The 20,495-nt window shown below is 38.8% G+C and overlaps 1 protein-coding gene across 9 annotated transcripts in view; it reads right to left on the bottom strand.

Moving 5' to 3' along the window:
* The window catches only part of adgrb2 (adhesion G protein-coupled receptor B2), a 303,614-nt gene that overhangs the window by 215,032 nt on the left and 68,087 nt on the right, over positions 1-20,495 (bottom strand). For all 9 annotated transcript variants that reach the window (XM_079591890.1, XM_079591891.1, XM_079591885.1 and 6 more), the window contains exon 2: positions 1,260-2,088. In XM_079591890.1, coding sequence (XP_079448016.1) covers positions 1,260-2,073 — 814 coding nt within the window. In that variant the 5' untranslated portion in view covers positions 2,074-2,088. The remainder of the gene's footprint in view (positions 1-1,259; positions 2,089-20,495) is intronic.

Genomic DNA, 20,495 nt, shown 5'->3' with positions numbered 1-20,495 from the left:
GATAACGTGTCTGTTATATAATTATTATATTTTAAATGAATTAACAAGGCAAACAGTCCCTGCAATGAACTGTCCTCTACTTCAATCCTCACCCACAAATCCGAAGCTTAATGCGTCACATATCAAAAACACAAGACGACGCCAGCAAAAGTGACAAGTGACAGATGATATATATATGCAAATGTATATGTGGCCACCTGGCGTGATACTATGTTACAATACCTACTGAATACATAGCCTAGTGAACATTTGTGCTTTAAAACAAGAGCTCAATAAAGGTGATATCGAGAAGCCTAACCTACATTATAGACACAACATGTCTTTGTCCAACAAATAATCCAAAAACGAACCCTGAACCTTCGCAAACCTCCAATCAACACACCATTGTGGCGTTCCTGAATGAATCTGTGTTTTATAATGAATTGATTCAAAGAATCACTCACATACAACTATTCTTACTACTTCTACATTACTTTATATGCCATACATACTTAGAATCGTGTGGTAGTCCATGCAATTCGGAATTCAGCAACAGTAGTTTTATTCAGTTTAGAGATGACTCATTTATCCCTGAAAGGATCAGTGGTTTTAAATGAATTGGTGATTCAATGACTCGCTAATAACACAGTCATGTCTCTCCACCTACTGGAGTAACAATATAACTTGCAGAAAGAGACAGTGAAAAATCTCCATTACTAAAATATACAGACAAGCAGATTGATTCAAACAGTCCCAGTGCTGTACAAAACACCGGCACTCAAGGAACACTGCTCAGTCAATCAAATTCAAGAATCAGAATCCCTTGCATAATAAACACCAAATTGTTCTGACTGGCTATGATTTTGCCAGTGTCTACTGACAAAGTACTAGAAGCTTATCGAGTCCCAGCCAGTAAGGACAGTGTGTAAGACAAAGTAGCACACATGCCTCCCCGGTCCTCACCCTATATCAGAAGACCAAACAGTGCAGCCAAGGGGAGTCAGTGATTACCATTTTATCACAAACAATTATCCTCATTGGAGGCAGTTGCAAGTGCTTTAAAGTTACTTTCCCTTTTGTAATTAGAGGCTAATAATTGAAATATAAAATGAGCTCTCTAAATCAAATCAAGCTGAAAGTGAAACACTTTGTTTGTGATCCAAAACGAGCCCATGGTTACCCAATCAAACAAAGTAGCTTGTAAAGCCGCTTAATTGATATTAATTAAACAGGCTGTAAAAGGAACAGCTAGCAGCGTGTCAAAAAGAAGCCTGGCTTACCTTGCCGGACATCTCTCGGTGCTATAGCGATGCCGTTCTTTGAATGCAGCTGTGTTACGCAACAGTCGTCGGGTGGGGATTGCAACACGCTCGCGCTGGGGTCTAAGGAGTGGTTGTGGGGTGCAGTGGGCAGCAGGGACACCGGAGGGGCCGTGTTGGGACACACGCAACCCGTCTGGGAGATACTGCAGCTCTCGGTATCCCAGCCTGAGCCGACGTGCAAGCATTCCTCGAACCATCTGCACAGGACTCCACATGTAAACTGACTCGAGTTCTCATTATTGATGAGCAGAACCTCTACGAGCCGGAAGTCCAGAGTTTCCGCCGACAAGGGGGTCTGGCCTTCGGACATCCCATCTTCGCTGTCGCTGTCTCCGCTGGGGTGAGCGGTCAAACAAAACTGCACAAAGTTCTTATCAAATTGCAGGAAGGTGTGGGGTCCTGGGACCGTGCAGAGCTCAACGGCTTCAGAGTCCGAGGGGAAGGTGGGCTGGTCTGGGGGGCCACAGGTCTGGTTTGAGAGGTAGTGGTCCAGGGGCAACACCAGCGGGGAAAAAGCTAAACAGGCGCCGGCATGACGATTGAAGCGGAAATAGAGCGAGTACTTGGTGGGGTCAGGGTTCTCCACAGTCCAGGAGCATCCGGATGCCAGAGCCGACGGGCTGGGAAAGAGGTCCCTGAGCGAAAAGGAGCCGTATAAAACCCCAGCCACCAGAGAGGAGCAGGGGGCAGCCTGACCCAGCGGCTCCACAGCCCAGGCCAGTGCAAAAAGGGATGACAGCACAGACAGACAGAGATGACCAGCAGTGTTCATCCTATGTCATTTGTCCTGCGGGGGAAGAAAGACATATAGATGAGTGTTCTATATAAAGGTCGAACAATTAATCAGTCAAATATAATATTAAATCAGATCATCATTTTTACCCATTACTTAGCTTCAAACTATTTGAATATTTTATAGTCTAATGCTATACAATTTTGGCAAAATGGTTCCAACTATAAAAGTAACATTGTAAAGTGATAAAATAAAAAAACTGTTTCACAGTTTGAAAGCAGCTGTAGGCTACAGTTTAAAAGTTGAACTCTCTGGAATTCTATTCCCCAACACATTCACGGCCTCTGATCAATACATGATTTCAAAACCCACCTTAAAATATAGTTTTGCTTGTTTCTCTGATCCCTGATTTTATTATCTAATTCTTTTTGTGTATGTTATGCTATCTACCTCAGTTTATTATGTTACCTATCTCAGTCTATCCATATTGTTTCTCTGTCTGCTGTAATGTTTATTTGTATAATCTTGTAAAGCGACCTTAAGTTTGCATAAAGGCACTATATAAAATAAACATATTATTATTGGATGGATGGATGGATGGAAACTACATGTTAACAGTTTAATTGACACATTTTACTATACTAACATGTTGTATTAAGTTATTGTTAATAAAAATTCCATGCAGTATGTTTTGATGAAAGGCAGTGGCTATTTACATTGAGAAACTGGCATTTGTAATGACCGTGATAGTGTTATATTCAGTTTGCACCATATACAGCAAACATCAATAAAAGGCATCTTGTTTACACAAAGTGCAAATAGCATTGAATTTTATTTACACAGTGTAAACAGAAGAAATGTGCTGTTTGTGCTAAAATGAAAATCTCTCAGCAATGGTGGGTGGATTTAGTGAAATAAACATGGCCACACTTGCAAATATGTACACTATATACTTATGCAATTGCGGTTACTGCTGAGGATTCTCCATGCGCAAAGTAAAGTTGATTATTTCCATTATCGATTATTATCAATTAGTCGCCACAGCCCTAAATACTACAATCTGCTTTGTGTGAAACAGTATACGTTGTTAAAACAAAAGAGAAAGAGAGTTCTGAAGGAGAGAATGCAAGAAGGGCAACACAATGTTATTTGAATATTAGATTCATTAACAGATTTACATCACTAATCCTCTTTAATCTGCTCTGCGGAGACACTGCAGAGTGAAATAAACAAATGGAACGACAACAGAAAAACCAAGACAGGAGAAACAGAGCGAGATGAAGAGCAACGGTCGTGTCACATATCGGCCATTTAAGCTCTCTGACAGCATTAATGAAGCGGAAAGTTTTCCTATAAATCAGCCCCTTCCGTCTTGATTCCCGTCTGCCAGAGCTCCTCACGCCAGCCTTTATCCTCAGCTGCGTTTGCGAGCCCTAATTCAGCCTCTCCGGAGCCACCGCTCACTTCTCATTCAGCCGGCCCACCCCTCTGGCACCGGTCCCTTTGTCTTAATTACATGTGGTTAGTGGGTCACATTACTGGCATACAGTTGGCTGCGGTGGGACGTGCTTCATTTGGAGGGCCTTCGGGTTTCTGTACACTCCCACCTGGATCAATAAGTGGAAATCTCTGACTTTCTCCCTCCTTTCTGCCTTTTTGTCATTCTGTCTCACCCTTCCTCTCCTCCTTCCCACTCAGAGCAGACTTGTAAATCATTTCAGGGCTGCGTGTTCTCTCTGTGAAGGTCGCAATCCTATTCAAAAAGACACAAAACGGACACGCATACTTTTCCCCGATGTCTGAAACCCCTGACGGATGTACCGAAAAGACTGATGACTCTTCTGTGGAGGGTTTAGCCTCTCAACTAATCTCCCACACTTTCATTTGCATGCGCGCGCACACACACACACACATCGCTAGTTTCCCACTGTGACATTTACATGTCTTTGAGTTTTTGTTCAACCGGATGTGGCACATGACACTCATTTTTTTTTTTTTGATAATTTTTTATCTATTGATTCAAAATACATAAGAACACACCTCTTCTATGATTACTCTGTCTTTAAGTATTGAGTTAAAATTCATTTTGATAATTGTGTTGGGTATGAAGTCAAAAATGTCAAGGTGATACAAAGGTCCTGGCATCACAATTAAGACAAAATAGCCTCATAAAAAGGAAAACATAGTTTGCCATAATATTTATTTCTATGAGAAAAAAATATTTAAACAAAACCACTTCACTGCTTATCCATGTTTAAAACCCACAACAATGATATCACATAGAAACCCTCGTGATTGTTTTTCAAGGTAAATAAGTATCTTCCTCCTAATGCTAATCCACACTGCTGTAAGTATGTAAGATATGCTGCATAAATATGCATACATAAATCCCATAGCTGATCTAGGCAGGTGGAGCTGGGGGAGGTGGAGGGTTTCAGAGGAACTGTGAAACAGCACTTCAGGACTGGCCTATAGCAAACTCTGAACCAGACTATTTAAATGATGATCAAGCAATCTCATTGGCTTCAGGATCAGCAGAGCTCTATAATCTTGTGTCATGTAGTATTGATATGATTGCTTGTAAGTAATAATTAAGATATGCACACATGCATCTACTTTTTTTTTTTTTTTTTTTTACTTGATGGAAACATAACAGGACACTTATACGGTCATTAAAACATTGAACCTTATGAAACGATCATCAATGCCAAGGATATATTTCTAAGAACTTGGTATATGTGTTTTAAAAGCGATTTTTCCTTTTTAAATGAGAGTATGTTTCTTGTTTTTTTTTCATGTCTTTGACACATATACTAGAACTTTTGCCACTTTTTGCTGAGGACGCAGCCTTTCATGCTTATTTCGAGTTTACCTTTGATAGAGCATCAAAAGTTTAATATATAAAGATAAAACGCATTTGTCTAGTCAAGCATCTGTTGGGATGTTATGAATATTCCGATGCATCCCAAAAGCACATTATCTCAGTGCATGAATCAGTCACCAGCAGTGAAGCGAGTTAAATGGAGCTACGAATTGGCTCTGGAGAGGGGCCTTTAGACAAGGCAGATGAAAACACGATTGTTTAAAGTGGATACATCTTTCATATGACAAGAGCTTCCTGACTCAAGCTTATTATGAGATGGCTGGAATAAAGGGTTTACATGAACAAAATGGCACAAACAAATTATTCTACCAAGAAATAAATAAATAGATATATGAATTGGCACAAATAAACGAGTCACACTCCATTCACAGGTGCTTATCGCTTCTCTCGTGTCTCATATTTTTGGGAAATGCTTATCTGATCATGCGTTTGCTTATTTAGTTATTGATTTTTTTTTTTTGGCACTGGCTATTTTTAACTGCAGGGAGCAGACAGGCCATATCTGAATGTTTGTATACATGTGACACTAATCTGATTTTGTTCCCCTCCCTGAATCATGTGAACAAATCCTTTCAAATCCGATTTGCTTTACTTTCATATGTGGTCCTCCTGGATTGGATATTTCTGATTGGAGTCAAAACTGTCACACCAAAATGCATGTGTTTGTTGAACATAAAACAACACTGTTCATTCATTCAGTGCCAACAGCACCTTTTAAAAAAAAAATCAAAGAGAACCAGAGATGGCAAAATAACACTTAATTGATATTGGGGGGTTTAGGCAAAACTTGAGGGGTTATTTCACAACAGAGCTGTGTTAGCACATTAGTTTTGCACCTTCCAGAGCCAACTTCAATGCTGAGAAATGTGAGAACAATTCAAGAGGCCCAAAGGCCCTGGAGGATTAATGTAGGATAAATGCATAAATGTACATTACACAATATATAAATAATTAACACATACAAACTCACATGTACAGCGTCATGTGTCCATGCATTGGAAAATAGCACTAATATAATTCATTTAGCTCTTTTTAAGGCAGCTGTTTGTTTAATATACAGTACATAGTGTTATATATGTTATAATATATATATATACATATATAGGTCACTGAAAAACATGAATGAGAACCGTCAAAGCAAAAAGATAATTAAGGCCAGTATGAACACAGCCACCATTTATCAAACATATGTGACCCTGGACCACAAAACCAGTCACAAGGGTATTTTTTTTAAAATTGAGATGTATACATCATCTGAAAGCTGAATAAATAGGATTTCCATTGATGTATGGTTTGTTAGGATAAGACAATATTTGGTCGAGATACAACTATTTGAAAATCTGGAATCTGAGGGTGCAAAAAAATCGAAACATTGAGAAAATCACCTTTAAAGTTTTGTGCTGCATTCACTCACAAAAATAAATGTTTAATATTTTGACGGAAATTCACAAAATATCTTAATGGATCATGATCTTTACTTAATATCCTGATGATTTTTGGAATTTAAAAAAATCTATAATTTTGACCCATGCAATGTATTGTTGGCTATTGCCACAAAACATACCCATGCGACGACTTGTGACTGGTTTTGTGATCCAGGGTCAAATATGTGTACTTTAGTCCTGTGATGACTATAACACCTTTATACATTTTCACGACACGACTACTTGTATAAAAGAATACTTACTTTTCGAATAATATTTGTTCATTAAGTATACACCAGTGAGCAGCTGTCAGTAAAAACAGAAGAGCATCCCTCACTAGCACAAAGAAATCAAACACTAAACCGCCTCTGAGAACAGAAGCTTGAAAGAAGGTGGGAAAGACATAGAAGGTCAAGCAAACACAGTGTAAGGAGCATGTCTGGAAATAATAGGTTCTGAGATGAAACTGAAACAGTAATGAAAGACAGTGCAGACATGGGGATCTTTCGAGATGTAGGGATGGCTTTGATTTTTGTCAAGTATATCATTTTGTATCTCTGCTTAAAAAAAACACAAACTTTGGGTGTGACATATTTAAAGGTCTGTCCTATTTAAATAGCCAATGGACTTCTGTTACATCACAGCCATGAATCATGATTTGTTACTTGCTGGATGGTTGCAAGGGGTGGGGCATTCTCATTCAAGATATATATTTTTTTATCGGACAAAAATCTCTATAGTGCAAGAAGAGTTATCAATATTTTGTTCCATTTTCCTGGCAGTCAAAGGCTATAAAATGCACACATCTGCTAAAACGGAATTGTTGTTAAAATACAACATTTATTAACATAATAGCATTCAGATGACCTCAAAGCTATAGACATGGACTAGAGCCACAAAAATCTCATTTTGATTTCCATAGGTCTTTAATATGAAGAGACTACTGTAAGCATGCAATTTCGTAGCTTGATCAGCAAAAAAAGTAAATACTGTGGTGCTTCCAAAAATGTTCTTTTGTTTGATCTGCTCGACCAGCCTGACATAGCAACTGAATCAGCCAATGGCGTGGCTTTGGGGGTGTGGCTGTCAGTATATCCAACTAATGACATAATTCTGAGAAAACGGTAAAAAAAACCACATTATTTTTGTACATTTTCAGTTGCTGATGCAAGTGGTCCAAAATTATACACTTCACATTTAAAGAACAACATTTAATCTAACCTGTATACTAACAAATGCAGTGTGAAGATAAAGAAGAACATGGAAAAGTCCAGAATGGCTTGCAAAATATTTTTTTGTCAATTACTCATCTTGTGAAATTACTCATGCTTATGGTCGGCTTGAACATTGTTAAATGACTTCAAAGCTGCTCTTGCCACAAAAAGCAAAGCTTTGTAGTTTTGTGTTCAGGTCAGGTAGGCCAGCTCCTTGAAACCACATCCCTAGGGTGCAAAATCATACACTGACACACACACCCTCACAAACAATTACATAATTTTTCGGCTGAGCAAGCCATGTTTCATAACAGATGGAAGCAGCACCTTGGCATTTGTAGATCCATCTTCAGTGTACGTGCTCAAGATCCATCTGAGTATGTGATTGATGGATACAAGGATTCTCAGGCAACCTTGGGGTCCCCTGGCTGTTCGGAGGGTATCAAAGGCCCTGTAGGGGCTCCTAAAGCAAGCTAATGTAATGCTATCATGACCTTTCAGATGCAGGAGAGCAGGCTGAATATGCAAGAATAGCAAGGTCAAGTTAAGGGCACATGTGTTGCCTTTGGATATGATGTCCAGGAGTCTAAGCAAGACTCCATTTAAGGTTTGAAGGACAAAATATGTACTTGAGTATAGTGAACTTTGGAGAGGTGAAGTGAAAATACCAGATGCTTGGTGATTTCCCATCAGGAAAAGGAGGATGTGTGTTGGAGAGTGGGAATAATGTTTCTTCAGCAACATGACTTGATTGGTTATATTAAGTACTAAATGACTAAATTTCTCTTTAAATAACAGCATTGATCGGGTGTTCTAGAGTTCTTCTACTCGAAAGTCCTAAATGTGAAGATTTCACATTTAACATACTAATCTATTGCATTATCAATAGGGACTGCAATTGAATTCACAATTAACAGCCAACTATTCTGCAGTCACTCTACAGTAAATCAATGGGAGCCAAACTGGAAAACAGTATTCTCACTCCTATTCTCATTTTCAGGCCAATTTATAATTCACAATCATGACATTCAATCATTTAACATTTACATACATACACACATACACACATACATACATACATACATACATACATGCATACATACATACATACATACATATCATTTATTTATTATTTATTTATTTATTTATTCAGTTTTCAGTTCATTGTGATTTTCAATATTCAGTTTATGCATTCTCTGGGAATTGAACCCATGGCCTTAACACTTCTAGTGCCATCCTTTACTTTTTCAGCAACAGGAAAGCAACTTCAAGTTATAACTTAAGTTGCCTGAATTGTGAACACATCTAAACATTTTCAACCAATATCTCTAGTGTATGACGTTCTAATTTTAACAGAGTGCTGCACGATTATTTGAGCTACCAAGTTTTTGTTCAGTCAGTTTCAGATTTACCCACCACTAAACATTACGTTTAAAAAACTAAAATAATTGTTGTGGAAATCAGTTCAACAGCCCCTGTGGGCAGAATGAGCTACAGTGCAGACCAGAGTTGATGTCAACAATCATAAGCATGGCTCTGTGAGACTAAATGCCTTGCAAATTAGTATTAAGTTTTGTGAATCAACCTTCCAGTTCACAGAATGCCATACCACAGATTGACCCCAACATGTTCACATTATTAGCCCAGAGCATAAACCAACAACCCACAGAGTCAAGCAAGTCTTTCCCAGCACTTATTCCCTCAGTCTCAGTAATCAGAACTAATGCACTCTACATGCATCAAGGAGTTAGAGTTTAAAGGTCAAATACATCAGCTAGGAGGTCTGTCTTCACCTAAAGTGCCAGGGTCAGTGTCGATCTGCTGGCCTGGTAAAACCTTGACCCATTTCAGCAGCCCTAAGCGTAAAAGCCCTCAGCTTTGAGACTGTGCCGAAAAACTGAATGTTCTGCTTCACTAACCAGAACACCTAGTGAGAGACCTGACCCTCGTTTCTGTTTCTGATTCATCAGGTTCTGTGTACACCGCTCGGGGATGGGATTACGAATGAGAGATACCAACTTTCTCTCTGGCCATAATGCCCCACAACTCCAGTAGAAGTCAAGTAGTAGATAGCACTGAGTTTTTAGGGTTATAAAACTGTTTTTTTTTTCTTTAGTCTTCCATCACGTTACCAAAGTCAGCATCATCTCATTGCCAAAGAAATGAAGTCATTTTATTGAGACTGTAGCAAAAAAATATACTGTATACACATTATTTTCACAAATATCATCAATCATGTTCATCATCATTTGCTACTATCAGAGGAGTACTACAAACAGATATCCAAACCCATTTCATGCTTTTACTGATGGACCAAATCATCCACTCCAAATACAACTAAAGTTTATGCTGTGGTATCACTAATGGTAATATTAACCTGACTCTTCACACACTCATCCTTTGGAAGTGTATACAAAGAGAATTTGCTTTTGCAGTGCAAAAAAACAGCAACTTACTACAACTACAGTGTTTGAGGACGGCTCAAAATAGAAATTGTTCGCAGGCAGCCAATGAAGACCATAGGTTGGCAATATACACATTTGTTGCATTGTTAAACTGGCATGTTACGGAAAATGAGACTGGAACTGCTGACGACTCGATTCAGCAGTCAAGAAGCGATTCTTTCTTTTGGGAGACAATAACTGTATTGGTTTTTAGACCTTTTACATTCACAAGCAGTTATATTACACACAACATGAAAGGTAACATAAAAAAAAACACAAATACTATTGCCCAGTTGTCTATTAATACTTCTAAAGTGCACTAGATACTTAAATAAATCTCCAACCGCCCATCGTGACTCTAGGATAAGCCCTCGATTTCCACACCGGATACCAAGTACAAGTACATGATCTCTCTGATGAAGACCCCATAGGAGAGAAGCTCAGCCCTCTCTCTCGTCAACAAGGTCATGTGGACCGCATGGTGGAAGATTAAATTACATTTTCTGTGGAGTGGATGCAGCGCCGTGGCTATTTTACTCAGACCCCCAAGGCCTCTCGCAGAGCGTCCCGTGGTCAGGGGCTGGCTAACATCGAACCTCTCTTTCATTGACATGCTTACACTCCCCATTAGACCTGCCCTGCTTTAGCCATTGATTTATTCATCCACACTGCAGGGGGCTAATAAGCAGCAAAAGCAGAAAGAACAGGGTTTAATTTTCCAGGGACAAAGGAGATATTGAGGCAATTACAACGGTGGGAAAGACGGGGTACGAGTTAAGCCTTGAAGGTCACCAATTGCCGCCTAAATGACAGGAGAGAAAAAGACACCACTTCAATGGAATTATCACGATGCATCATACAAAAACGGCTGAAAATGGCATGTGGGTGATGCATTATCTTGCTGCGCCGTGTGGCATCTTCTGATATGAATATCCACATCGTGCTGAATTGATTGAGACTGGCTGATAACCGATCGATGGCCTGCAACAAGGCAGAAAGTTATCGGCACAATAAGCTTCCTGTGATCTCTGTTAAGGATGGCAGTAGATCAACATTAACAGTGACACACAAAAAAATACCTCATACTTAGTCATATAAAATCAAAAAAGATCTTGAAAGCATGTTTCTGATCGTATTGTGAATGTTTCATGCTTGTTTTGTTTATGCTTTATTGCAGTTATGGATTCAATCTCTCTCTCTCTCTATCGTGATATAGACGTATCACGATAATATTGTTATTGTGAATTCTTTTGACCAAGATAATAGTTATTGTGACAGGCCTAACCCAAAGAGACTTACATTGCATTGGGCCAAGTGTGGCACACACGTCCTAATAAAATGAAGTAAAACCAATGGTGGCTGGGTGCAGTATAGGTCAGGAACCCCACCCTATCCAAGTAATCGAATGGGACATGACTTAAACTTAAAAAAATCAAATTACACGGTGTCCAAATGACATCATTGGCACGAGATGTCAACAAGCAAGTTCTGGAACATTTTGGCTTAATTTTACTACAGTGGATGGAAGTGGAGACACCTCATCTTTTTACAGTCCATGCATTGAACGTATACATAAACAAAAATAATAATAATCAGTTCATGCTTTCCCTCGGAACTGAACCCAATGACCGTAGCGTAGCCATCATCATGGTCTACTGTTTGAGCTATCTGTATAGGAAAGCATGCCCAAGTTCTCAAAATAACAAGTTATGTTTCCAGCTTAAGATGGTTTGCTGGTCTTAGATTGTTTAAACTGGTCTCCAAGCCCATCAACGCTGGTTTTCTGATGTTCTCCCAGCCTAACAATCAAACCCCAAACTCGTCCAAAACCATCTAACAGACCAGCCTTACCAGGCTGAGAGACCAACAAAGACCAGCACTAGCTTAGGCTGGTTCAAGGGCGGACTCTACTTCAGTGCACACTTTCCACAAACCCTCAATTCCCGATGGATAAAATCAAATCCTGCCCTACTTTTTTGCTTTGAATACCATTTTCACTTGGAAATGTTATATTACAGAAATATTACAGACCTTAAGTTACCTTAACATTACAGACAATGTTTTTCCACTCAATGCAATACAGCGTACTCGAGAAAAATAAGACATCTTCAAACAAAAAGCTGACAAACTTTCCAGGCAGCATTTACAGTAACAAGTGAGGGAAAGGCTAAGTAAAAAATAAATAAAGAAATAAAGAAATAATGGGAGCAAGATGGGAAAAATATAAAAATTAGACATGAGAGAAGTAGTAACCATGGCAACATCACTGAGAGTTTTATATCAGTTGGGTTTGAGGGCTGAGGGCTTTTGAGGGCTTTTTGCAGTTGTTTTCGTCCAACAGGCTTCTCCAGAGACCATTAAAGAGCATTCCTGAACACAGAACAAATGCGCTACACAGAGAGCAGCTTCAATAAAACACTATTCACACATGACTTTATAAAGGATTCTGGTGACCGATAAAAACAAGCTGCAAAGTAACATGACAATGATCTGAGTAGGGCCGAGTATCGCCAACTACACAAGCATAACTTTGATACTCCCATAAATGATGATACATATTCGTATAAATATGTGGGTGTTTATGTACAGTATAAAAAAAAATGTTCTGTATATAAAAAAATACTTCTCACATCAACAGTCTCTAGACTGCAAAAGGCCTCACTTTTTTGCTGAAAGTTAGAAGTATTTGGGGTAAATCTTCTGGTTGGGATAAACCAGAAGATTTTGTGTCTGTTTTATCAGTGTGTTTTTGAGAGTTTGATAAGATACGGTATTACAGCATGGTATGAAAACCTGACTGTCCAATCAAAATCGAAACTTGCATGACTTGTAAATACTGCTTGAAAAATTACTGTATAGGGTGGGCTAAGAAAAATTGTTGCTGATGACACATTTTACATTCAAATTTGATTAAAAAACACTACCTTCAGGGAGACGACTTTGGATTTTGAGGTGTAAATCAAATCGTTACAAAAACTATTTTGTGCCAACACAGTTATTGAATAGAGATTGTTGGTATGTATTGTGTTATGTAAGTCCAAAGTTGTGTTCTGGCCATGTTATGTAAGTCCAAGTCAAATTTCCCAGAAATGTGACAATAAAGTATCAATTCAAATAAATACATGTCTTGTGATTCAGCAACTTGTGATCCATCACGATGTCGTAACTGAACTGTGATTGAAAAATCAATGTGTCTGAATCTGTGAAGTCTCTCTTTTTTGGTTTGCTTCATTTTTATCCAGCCAGGAGCTTCATGGAAAAGTGGATATGCGATACATATCGATACATGATTATATCACCACGCCTTATATCACCCTAAGATAAAATATATTTTCCTTCACAATAAGCAATCTAGGCACATTGTTCTTGTTAAGGCCTTGTCTGTGTGTGCATGGCCATTGTGTGGTGTTTGCTAAAAGGAACATTTCCTTGCCTTTGGGGCATCGTGATAAATTCATAAGCTTTGAGAGTGACGTTTATTTAAGGTAGGACAGAACAAACCAGTGACATGTTGTGATTTCTCTGCAAGACAGCGGGAGCTCAAATAGCAGTCACAGCAAGCAGTCACAGCGCGCCAACCCTCAACCATTTCATAATTTATTGATGTGTGGTGCCCTGTTCGTGCAGCAGGACACCGGAAAAGAAGGAACAAGGTTTTCTTCTTTATTTAGGAACGCAGAGACACCATGAAACTACAGTTTTACACAAGAACGAGCATCAGAATGAGTCATTAGTATGACCAAACTGTTATGAAAGTAGCTATATTATATCACAGTAAAATATATATATATATATATATATATATATATATATATATATATATATATATATATATATATATATATATATATATACATATACATAACACATTTATGATGTATTTTATATACATTGTTAAACAATTCTATATTTTTTTACATTCATAAGAAATTCTCACACACACACTCACACACACACACACACAATTTCAGTTAGTTTCCAAGGCATTTTTTTAATTCACGTTTTTCATCTAATATTTTTAATTTAGCTTTATTTCAATTAATGAAAACTATTTTGAATGTTTTCAGTTGGATTTTACTTAGCAAAACTGCTTGATGGATGCAAACCAAAAGATAAAGTTATTCACAAATAAGGCATAAGTGCAAAACAGCTTCACATTATGTAACACTATAACATATTTAATAAAGGAGGAAGCAAATACTATTATAAAACGGATAGTTATTTTCCCCATATTACTGTAATGCATTAAGTTGTTACTTGGCAACTGTAAAAACCAAAACTCAAAACGTATAACTTTAATAATAAACAGCTCTTCTCTTTCCTCATCTCCCTCGACATGCCCCACTCTGTATTTTTGCATTATTTTCGTCATCGCTCTCATATGTGAATAATGTAAGGCAGTCCTGCCTAGTGGCAGCTTCACAAAAATATCTAGAACATAGTAAAACAGATTCATGCATTTCTAATGTCACATGGTATATACCATCAAAACAACAAGCCTCAATGCATAGAGTAAAACATACCATTATCTGGGTAGAAACACACTGGCACACACAAAAGCCTACATTTGAAGTTACACACTTAGACACATGCAGAAAGGATTTGGCACATCAATAATTCAAATGGATCCTGAAACAGGCCGTTTGAGCTCCTCTAATCTGTCGACTGTGAGGCTGTTCTCTCTTGTCGTCTCCGCTCTCATCAGCCAGACTCTGCCATAACGCTGCCATTAACCAAGTGACACCTGCAAAGTCTGAGACTCATATCAAAAGCACTATTCAGACAGGATTACTTCTCCAAATCACGACGGAGTAAAAATTTTAACGGGACGTTTCAGGACTGGGATCTCTGTAGTTATTATTATAATGGGTGTAAATGCTGCAACCCATTGAATTAAAACTTAAGGTGAGGATTATACCCGACTCTCCAACTACACAGCCATTTGAGCATTTTCTGTGATCAGACATGAAAGATTTGTTTTACCGTACATTAAAAAAAGTAATCAATTGTATGCAGGTTGTGTGGGATAAACAAATTAATTTGGAATCACTTTCAGAGCGATTATATCCAACTGATGAACGACAAAAACATTGACAGCCAATCAGAATCCATCCTGCTGTAACAAACTCGAGCATTTAAAGCGGCAGACAAGCGTACACTTATAATAAACAGAATGATATCGTCTGCTGGTGTGGACGCTAATATAGTTATCTTTATAGCTATCGTTCTTTGTGTGAACAGGGCTTAAGAAAAAAACAAGTAAAAACCATCACTTTGGTATAGGTTAGTATATCCTTACCATATCCTTTAAATTCCATGGATCATTTAAAAAAATATTTTAACAAATGTGATGGAAAAAAAAATTTGAGGCTCTTCATCCATCTGTCTCCATCTGCGGTAGGTCATACCTGTGTGTCTGACCCCACATGAACCTTGTGTCAGTATCCGTGTGCCAACCCCATGCCCCCGAACCTTTTTTCACACTGGGCGAGGGCTGAAATGTCACCATCTGTTACCTCCAAACGTGCACTGAGACAAAGTTCCCTCTTAGCAGAGGCCTAATAGAGCAGCTGGAGAGCAGGAAAAAAAAGAGGTCTCCATCTCCCCTCAGCAAAAGTGTGAATATTTATTAGTATGAGTCTCTCCTCCGCACCCATATTCGCTCGCTGCGTTTGTTAGCAGCCCTGTAATACATCCCCTCTGCTCGACTCTGAAACGATGGGCTTCTCTTTAAACGCTCGGAGGTGGCCCTAACTTCAGCTCCAACACAAGCTCTCCAATGAATGACCCAATTAATCTCAGCTACACACCAGGATTCATCAGATGCTTTTTTCCGGGGCCAGCAACACATTCCTGCTGCACATTTATGGCAAGCATAGAACATCAATCGAGCATTTCCTGCATATCTGGAATTTCATTTCATGACACAAAGAACTGATGTTTAGAATATTGTTGCATTTCAGTTGCATGGAATGGATTGTGTCCTGCAAAACAATCAAGCACATTTTCCTCTGATATAAACTCACGGCCACTTTTTTAGGTAAACCTGTTCAACTGCTCGTTAACGCAAATATCTAATCAGCCAATCACATGGCAGCATTTAGGGATGTACACATATGCTTCGTACGAAATCACATACTGTAGGTATTACATTTGGTTTGAAACTTACTGAAGTATGAAATGAACAAAAGTCAATATCATAAATAACAAGAAGTCTGATTCAACTCTTTGATTTTTCTGGTTGATTACTGGCGGATTTTAGGAGCGGAATGAACACGAAACTCCAATAGCCACTCTAAAGATCAAGGTATTTGTGTGTATTACGACCCGCAGGGACAAAATGCGAGATTCACCAATCAGAGAGGTTCCCGAATCTCTCAATAGATTTTTAATTGGTTAAAGGTAATGGTTAAAGGTAATATCTCGTATTTTTCTGTGGGTGCTGGAGCCTATGCATCATGGCTAAGTGTCCATCAAATGCGCAATTCAGAATCTCACCGAAAGTAGTTACTTTGCGCCTAATGTTTTATAAATTCTATGAATTTGGACATATTTTTCGGCACTCATACTGTTTTTCGCCTACTATATAGTATGGAAGTGGGAATTGTAGGCTGCTGGAGTTCAAACTGAGCACCAGAGTGGGGAAGAAAGGTGATTTAATTGCCTTGGCATGGTTCCTACTTCCAGCAGGAAAATGCAGCATGTCACACAGATCAAATCATCTCAAACTAGGGTTTCTTGAACATGGCAGTTCATTATACTCAAATGGCCTCCACAGTCACCAGATCTCAATCCAAAAAGAGCACCTTTGGGATGTGGTAGAATGGGAGATTCGCATAATGGATGAGCAGTCGACAGATCTGCAGCAACTGTGTGATGCGATCATGTCAATATGAACTAAAATATCTGAGGAATGTTTCCAGCACCTTGTTGAATCAATGCCATGAGGAATTAAGGCAGTTCTGAAGACAAAAGGGGGTCCAACCCAGTATGAGCAAGGTGTACCTAATAAAGTGGCAGGTGAGTGTGTATTCCAAAATGGTTCTTTAGCATCGGATTGAGCCGATTCCGTGCAAGGTTTTGGTGAGACACTATCAGGGTAGTCAAACACTATCAAGATGAAGCACCCTTACAGTACAGCTCTGACAATTTTGAATGCGTCTGCAACTTCTCATCGTGACAGGCAGGGTGAAAAGATCTTCATTTGAGACTCTGCGTCTTTCCCATCTCCATCTCGGGCCATAGGAGAAACAAAAAAAAAACTCTGCAATCACACGGAACAGTGTGCAGCGCGTCGACAGCTTTAGATTAAAGCAAAATCTATTCTGACGAGGGAGTGCCATGGATATACCCCGCCACACGGCCAGCCTGAGAATTTAGGCTCTCTAAATGCTGCAATCTCATTTGCAAGCTGAAGCAGAGACTGCGTCAATCCTTTCATGGGCAAGAGCGTATAACAGGACACTGATCAAATGAGGGTGCATGAAGAGATGTCACAAGGGATGTAATCTTTAAGAACAGGGTCTAAAAACGCAATTAGAAAAAGGGCAGGCCAGGGTAAGTCAGAATAGTTTTGCAAGTCCAAGTTTTGGAGCGGGATTAAACATCCGCATATCTTTCATGCAGAACGTTTATGAGGAATGCAAGAAAAGAATGAGATGTAAAGAATGGAGGTCCATGGGGGATTTTTCTGTGGAGGCTGATATGTACATTAATATTGATAAAAACCTACTAGAACAAAAATACACTACCAATTATGGTCAGTATTTTTTTTTCAGATAAGCATTACATTGATCAAAAGTGGCAGTAATTAAATTGTTTTACATTACAAAATATTTATATTTCAAATAAATGCTGTTCTTTTGAACAAAATTATTCATAACAACAAAACAAAATGATTGAGCAGCAAATCACTATATTATGAATTATGAATAATGAATACACTGAAGACTGGAGTAACGATGCTGAAAATTCTACTTTGACATCACAGGGGTAAATTGTATATTAAAACAGAAAAACTTTATTATATTTTAAATTGTAATACTATTTCACAATTTAACTGATTTTACAGTATTTTTGATACCTTTGAGAGAATAAGAGACTTCTTTCAAAAACATAATTCCAAACTATTGAATCCTGTGTATACTCTACACACATTATATACATACTGTATAAAGGATCAGTTCAGTATGTACCCTGCAGTAGGAATATGACTGGGAGCAGATTTTAAAACACAAGTACTGGTGCTTTTAAGGTCTGTCAGATGTGCAAAACATTGCAGATGGAGTTAAGAATCACCAATTCTACATGGGGATGTGTGTGTGGTCTCACTGGTGTCATTATGTTGTGATTGGCATGACCGTACAAATGGATGCATTCCAGTAACAGTTCAGTGAGTGAGTGAGTGAGTGAGTGAGTGAGTGAGTGAGTGAGTGAGTGAGTGAGTGAGTGAGTGAGTGAGTGAGTGAGTGAGTGAGTGAGTGAGTGAGTGAGTGAGTGAGTGAGTGAGTGAGTGAGTGAGAGAGAGAGAGAGAGAGAGAGAGAGAGAGAGAGAGAGAGAGAGAGAGAGAGAGAGAGAGAGAGAGAGAGAGAGAGAGAGAGAGAGAGAGAGATTCTTTTCTCAACACTCGATCATCAAAACCTCCCTCCAAATAGCACTCTCAGTCAATGAGAGAGAGAAAAAAAAAAGTCCATGCACAAAACAGAGAGGTTGCTTACATTAGGACTAAATTAAAACTCCAAATTAGAGTAGCAAGTGGAGAAAGTGCTTCATTTGGCAAGATGGAATAAAGTGTATGCAAGAGAGAGAGGAAGAGCGGAGAAATAAAGATTAAAGGGGTCGAGGAGGAGTAGAAGAAATTAAATAAAACCCCTTAGAGGGGACTTCGCTGCAATGTTATTGGTTTTTCTGCTGCTTTTTCTATTGTAACTGGACAAAAGAGAAAGCTAATGACACAGACTGTTACCTTTAGTCCACTCAGCCCACCTCGCACGCAATTATATGACAGAGGAACTGCAGTAACAACCTTCAGATCTCACATACAGATACGTTATGCTCTACCTGACCCTTAAAAGAAATAAAATCTACCAAAATGTGAACACACACACACATGTTGGGTTTTCCATGTTGTATGGGGACTTTCCACAGACATTTGCTGCGTCCGAAATCGCATGCAGAAGAAGGTACTACATTTGATTTGAAACTTTTTTCACGACCGCTAAAAAAGTATGTTCTATATACTGTAGTATGAATGCAAATGAATTAAATCTGGATGTACTAGATCCACCACAGTGTCATTGTCACTTGACCTACGGTGACCTACAGTAGTATGTATGAACCTAGACCTAGTATGAATTCGGACATACTACTTGTCTCACATACTGGGGCTTTTAACCCTGGGTCATTTTAAACCCCAGGTAAACCGAATCCTGGGTTATCTTGATTCACGTTTCATACTGCTCATAATTTACCAGGGGTTAACAATTAATCCTGGGTATTCATGAGCTAATGTTTCACACTCTACATTCCTAAACCCTGGGTTAACGTTCTTATTTACAAATTTGCAGTGTCATTGATTGGATGAACGCAGCACGAAACCGGTTTACATATAAGTTCTAGCATTGCACATCTTCGTATTGCCGACTGTACTGAGTTTAAACTGAATGAACATTTTGGACTATAAAAGGTAAGAATGAAATGGTCTCTTCTTGACTCAAATTGTCAGCATTTCACATTTTTGCTCTCAAATGCTGAATTTACTGTTTATATAAGCGTCTAGCTGTAACATTCTAACAATGTATCATTTCACTCATGGCAACTGGACATGCAGGGTTAACACAAAAGCAGGGTTAACAAAAACAGAGCTAAACCTGCTCCAGAGGTGCCGAAACGTGTAAATAGTTCCTTTACCAGGGGTCAAAAGAGGTGTTTAGAACAACGATGACCCTGGGTTAATCGCTAAGCATATTTGGACAAAAAAATATTCAGCATTTTTACATTTTCAAAAAACATTATTCGGGAAGAATTATAAGGCGTTTTCCTCATGGGCAGGACAGTCCTTAAGATGGTGCAACTGGTCCAAACACACTGGGCCCCGCGGTGAACATGAACAAACCGAAGGGGACACTTAATAAAAATAAAAAATAAAAAGAGTATAACGTTACTATGCTATGCAGCATAACGTGTCCTTGGTGGCTGATATCTCGCTATAATGTGCATATGGTTAATTTTTTTCAGCTTATGAGTCATTTCTACAGAGTAGCAATCATTGCACTCATTAAATATTTGCTTGCTTTTCTCTAAATCTCTCTTGCAATGTGTTTTCGATCATTAGATGTGACATTATGGTGCCTTTGAAGCCTGTGTGAAACCTTAGGAGGTGCCTTCATACACACCACTGCCTATTTAGTTATTTACTGACTGGGCAGTGAGACAGCAAAGCAGCTACCTTTGGTTTCGGACACAGCGACAGTATGAGTCAGAAGGAAATTTCCC

The sequence above is a fragment of the Phoxinus phoxinus genome (genome assembly GCF_949152265.1).
Source record: "Phoxinus phoxinus genome assembly, chromosome: 19".
In the NCBI taxonomy this organism is placed as follows: Eukaryota; Metazoa; Chordata; class Actinopteri; order Cypriniformes; family Leuciscidae; genus Phoxinus; species Phoxinus phoxinus.
The sequence above is the reverse complement of the archived record's forward strand: the minus strand, read 5'-3'. Positions and strand labels throughout refer to the sequence as shown.